The sequence below is a fragment of the Elephantulus edwardii genome, unplaced genomic scaffold (genome assembly GCF_000299155.1).
Source record: "Elephantulus edwardii isolate Elephantulus edwardi_28Jun2011 unplaced genomic scaffold, EleEdw1.0 scaffold00274, whole genome shotgun sequence".
In the NCBI taxonomy this organism is placed as follows: Eukaryota; Metazoa; Chordata; class Mammalia; order Macroscelidea; family Macroscelididae; genus Elephantulus; species Elephantulus edwardii.
This window is the reverse complement of record NW_006400024.1, coordinates 3,237,379-3,242,162: the sequence shown is the minus strand read 5'-3', so window position 1 is coordinate 3,242,162 and position 4,784 is coordinate 3,237,379. Positions and strand designations below refer to the sequence as shown.

General features: G+C 36.5%; 1 protein-coding gene across 1 annotated transcript in view; it reads left to right on the top strand.

Annotated features, from left to right (window-relative positions):
- PLEKHG4B (pleckstrin homology domain containing, family G (with RhoGef domain) member 4B) overlaps positions 1 to 4,784 on the top strand; it is a 111,403-nt gene that overhangs the window by 50,298 nt on the left and 56,321 nt on the right. Inside the window, 1 exon segment of the mRNA XM_006900176.1 lies at positions 3,460 to 3,546. Within this exon segment, the coding sequence (XP_006900238.1) occupies positions 3,460 to 3,546 (87 nt within the window).

The window sequence follows — 4,784 nt, the reverse complement described above, 5'->3', positions numbered from 1 at the left end:
CATACAGCCTTCCATAGTGGTTGCATCATTTTACACCCCCACCAACAGTGAATAAGGGTTCCAGTTTCTCCACAACTTTGCCAGCACTTGATGTTTGCTGTTCTGTTAAATTTTGCTATTCTGACTGGAGTGAAATGATATCTCATAGTTGTTTTGTGAAATACAATTTTTTTTTAAAATGTAAAAAAGGTATTTTTAAAGAACATAGAAATCTTATGACCCAGCTAGTCCACTGCTAGGAATTGAGACACGAGCTGAGAGATATGTACATCTATATTTATAGGAGAATTATTCACAATAGCAATAGTAGGGCCATAGGTCAAATGTCTATCTGCAGATGAATACATTAAGAAATCTTAATCAATGTGGTACATTCACACAATGAAATACCATGCACCATGAAGGAACAACAATTTCATAATATACTATATAAAAATCTAGAGACCATTCTGCCAAGTGAAGGTCTCAGTCTCATAAAGACAAATACTACCTAAGACCATTATTGTAAAAATAGGAGGATAACTAGCAAGATGTATATAAATGTCCAGAAGGGGAGAAGGGAAAGGGCAGAAAAAGAGGAAGTATGGTAATCACTAAGAGAGCAGAGTTTAGCAGATGGATGGGTTGAGTTTGAGGACAGCAAAGATTCAGTGGGGACTACAAAAGAAAAAGTCACAATAATCACAGACATTAAGAAATAATCACATAAAATACAATGTGTAAGACTGATTATATGAAACCGTGTAAATGAAAAATTGTATTAAACACCGTGTAAACGAATTACACAAACTAGTAAGAGAAATGGAAAACTAACTTTAAAAAATAAAACAGAGGTCATAAATTAGGAGGAAAAAAAATTGTAAAGCATGTATTTGTTTATATCCAGAATATACAAAGAAGTCTCAAAAACCAGTTTAAAAAACAAACAAGCCAATGAAATAAAGAAGGAAAGGTGAACACACATCTCACAAGAAGGCAAAAGGCGAGTGAAAAGAGGACCAATATCATTCCTCATTGGTGAACTAGATGATGCCTCATTAAAAATACCAACCACAAATTAAAGTCAGAATGATATGCACACACACACACACACACACACACACACACACACGTCACCACATTAAGTACTGTGTATTGCTGCTGGAGATGCAACAGCAGAGTTAGAAAACGGTTTCTTTCAAATGTAACGTGTACTTGCCAAGGGATTTAGCGCTCTCTCATAAGTACTTATCCAAATGGAATGAAAATTTGTGTCTCCGTTTTTATAGTAGTTGTGATTGTTATGTGCTGTTGAGTCAACCGGGGCTCAAAACAACCCTGCAAACAACAGACTTGAACCTTTGTGTACCCTGCTCCATCCCATGATCTCAAATGCTTGAGCCCAGTGTTGCAGTCACCGTATTGATATATCTTGTTGAGGGTCTCTGTCTCTTTCTCTCTCTATACCTTTCCCAACATGATGTCTTTTTCCAAGGACTGACACTTCCTGACAACATGCTCAAAGTAAATGAAACAAAGTTTAACCATCTTTGCCTCCAAGGAGCACCCACGTTACACTTCCTCCAAGACAGGGTGTTTTATTCTTTTTCAGTCCGTGGGATATTCCGTATTCTTCACCAGCACCACAATTCAAGGACATAGAGTCTTCTGTCATTCTTATTTCTTCTATACCTTTCAGATGCATAGAATGTAAATGAAAATACCATGTCTTGGATAAAACATAACTTAAATCTTTAAACTGACATCTTTGCTCTTTAACACTTTGGAGAGGTCCTTACAGCAGATTTTTTCAAATGCTGCTGCTGTAGGTATTGACTAGGGATCCAGGTAAAATTAGTTTTTTGACCGCTTAAATATTTTCTCGATCTATCACAATGTTGCCTTTCGGTCCAGTGGTGAGTATTTTTGCTTTCTTGATGTTGAGACATAATCCATATTGAAGATTTAGCCTTTGATCTTCTGCAGCAAATGCTTCAAGCCCTCTTCATTTTCTACAAACAAGGTTGTATTATCTGCATAACACAAGTTGTTGGTGAGTCTTCTCCAAACCTGATGCCACATTCTTCTTCATGGTGTCCAGTTTCTCAAATGACTTGCTCAGCATACAGACTGAATAGGTATGGAGGGAAGATACAACCCCGATGCACACCTTATCTCGTTTTAAACCATGCAGTAGTCCTTTGTTCTGCTGACACAGCTGCTTCTTGGTCTATGTGTAGGTTTCACATGAGCGCAGTTAAGTGTTTTAGGATTCTCATTCTTCTCAGTGTTAGCTGTAATTAAATGCCTGTGCATAATCAATTAAACACAAGTAAACATCTTTCTGCTATTCTCTGTCAAGATCCTTCTGACACAAGCAATGATAACCTTTGTATTATGACCTGAACCTAGTTTGAATTTGAGGCAGTTCCCTGTTGATATTCAATGCCAGCCAATTTTAAAAAATCTTTAGCAATTTTTATATGCATAAGATATTAATGCTATTGTTTAATAATTCCCACATTGTTTTGGATTTCTGGTTTTTTTTAATGGGAACAAATATGTATGATCAAATATGATCTCTTCTAGTCAGGTGGCCAGGTAGCTATATTCAAATTTCTAGGCATAGACTAATGAGACTGCATCTGTTTGTTGAAAGATGTAAATTGGAATTCCATCAAATCTTGTGATCTTTTTTAAATAACTCCACTGCAGCTTGAACTTTTTGCTTCAATACCATTGGTTCTTAAGCATAAACTCAAAGCTTCAGTGTCAACCAATTCTTTTTTTGTACAATGACTATGTCCTTCTTTGGACCTTCCTGCATCATTCAAGATTTTTGCCCACAGATATCTTAGTATTGCAACTCGAAGTTCTTGCAGCGTGGGAAATGCTGACCATGTTCTCTTATAGTTTTCTTTGCACATTTCATTTTAATACTTTACATTGTCTTCAAAAATTGCATGTTGAAATCTTCTCCCTTCCTATAACATTTCTTCTCTTTGCTTCACTCTTGGTACATTCTAACACAGACAGGTTTCACAATCTCTTCTGACATCTGTTTTGGTCTTTTTTTGATTTCCTGTCTTTGTAATGACCTTTTTCTTTTTTCATGGATGATGTCCTTGGTGCCATTCTCACTATTAGTATGGTCTTTGAATATTAATGCTCAATGAATTTTTTTCTCTTCCTTGTGGTGATGGTTACATGTATATGTTTTTGTCAAATGAGTACAACTGTACAAAAAGACTGATTTTATTGTGGTAAATTTTATCTCAGTACACCTGATCACATTTTAATAATATATAAAGACAAATCATTTACATCCAAAGCTGAGTCAGCTACATTTTATGCATTATAAGTAGGTACCTTGTGAAACTATGTATATAAACAGAACCAGTCAAAATGGATTAATTTTTGTTAACTTTTAAGTTAAAAATTAGGAAGATAATCAGTAATACTTACTTTTTTTTTTTTTAGAACACAGTGCCTTCCATAATTCACAGTATTGTGCTGTTGGTGGATAAAGAATCAGCAGTTAAGCCTGAGAAGGGTGCAGAACTCCAGGTAAAGATTTTAGTCCCTCAGCATTTGGTGTGACTCTGAAAGACCCATAGACTGAGTAGAGGGTTAACATATAAAAAAGCTAATGTAAGTTCTGACTAAAGTCAAATGGGAACCTGGACTGTAACCTCCTAGCCCTTGGCATTTGGTGTGACTCTGAAAGACCCATAGACTGAGTAGAGGGTTAAGATATAAAAAAGTTATGTGAGCTCTGACTAAAGTCAAATGGGAACCTGGACTTTAACCTCCTAGCCCTTAAAATCCTTATGGGAGCCTGTAGGGTGGATGGCATCTGACCTTTCTCCTCCACCACATTCTTCTTTCTTTCTAGCCCTCTTTTCTTGCCACTTTCTATTTTCTTTTTTTTTTTAATTTTTTTTTGCCACTTTCTATTTTCAATGTCATTATTTTGCCTTCATTCTTGAATATTTTCTCTGTTCAGGTCATCCACAAGTTGCAATGGGATTCTATTTTGATGAATTTGTTATAAACCAGTTCTAATGAATATTTGAATAATAGTCATATTAATGGGTCTTCTTTATATGTGTATGGACAATATCCTATCATCAACACATTGTATTTCAGGATAGAACTTGAAATTTACTTTTTTTACTATGAATGCAACACACCATTCTCCTGTTTTTAATTTTCAACATTATATATATATTACATACATACGTTGTTGTTTTTATGTGCCATCTAGTCACCTGTGTACAATAGTACTAAACCCTGCTCTATCCTGTGCCAATCTCACTGTCTCTGACACACCCACCCCATTACCTCACTCACTGAATCAATCTACTTCATAGAGGGTCTTCCTATCCTGTGTTGTCCCTCCACCCTCCCAAGCATGTCCTTCTCCAGGAACTGGTTCCTTCTTGCAACATGACCAAAGTATGGCAGACGAAGCTTCAGAATCTTTGCCTCCAAGGAGTAGCCTGGTTTAAACCTCTCTGGAGTGAACCTTTTCATTTTCTTAGCAGTTCATTCCACCACCACAGCTCAAAGGCATCAATTCTCCTTCTGTCCTCCCTAGTCATTATCCAGCTCTCTGATGCATAGCAAGTGATCTCTTCCAGTCAATTGGCCAACTGGTTGTTCTCCAGATTTCTTGGCACAACTTGGTGAGCACATCCAGGGCAACAACTGTTATCTGAAATACTTCAATTGGTATGCCATCTATTCCTGGGGCCTTATTTTTTGCTATTTCCTTCAAAGCAGTTTGAACTTCTTCCTTCATC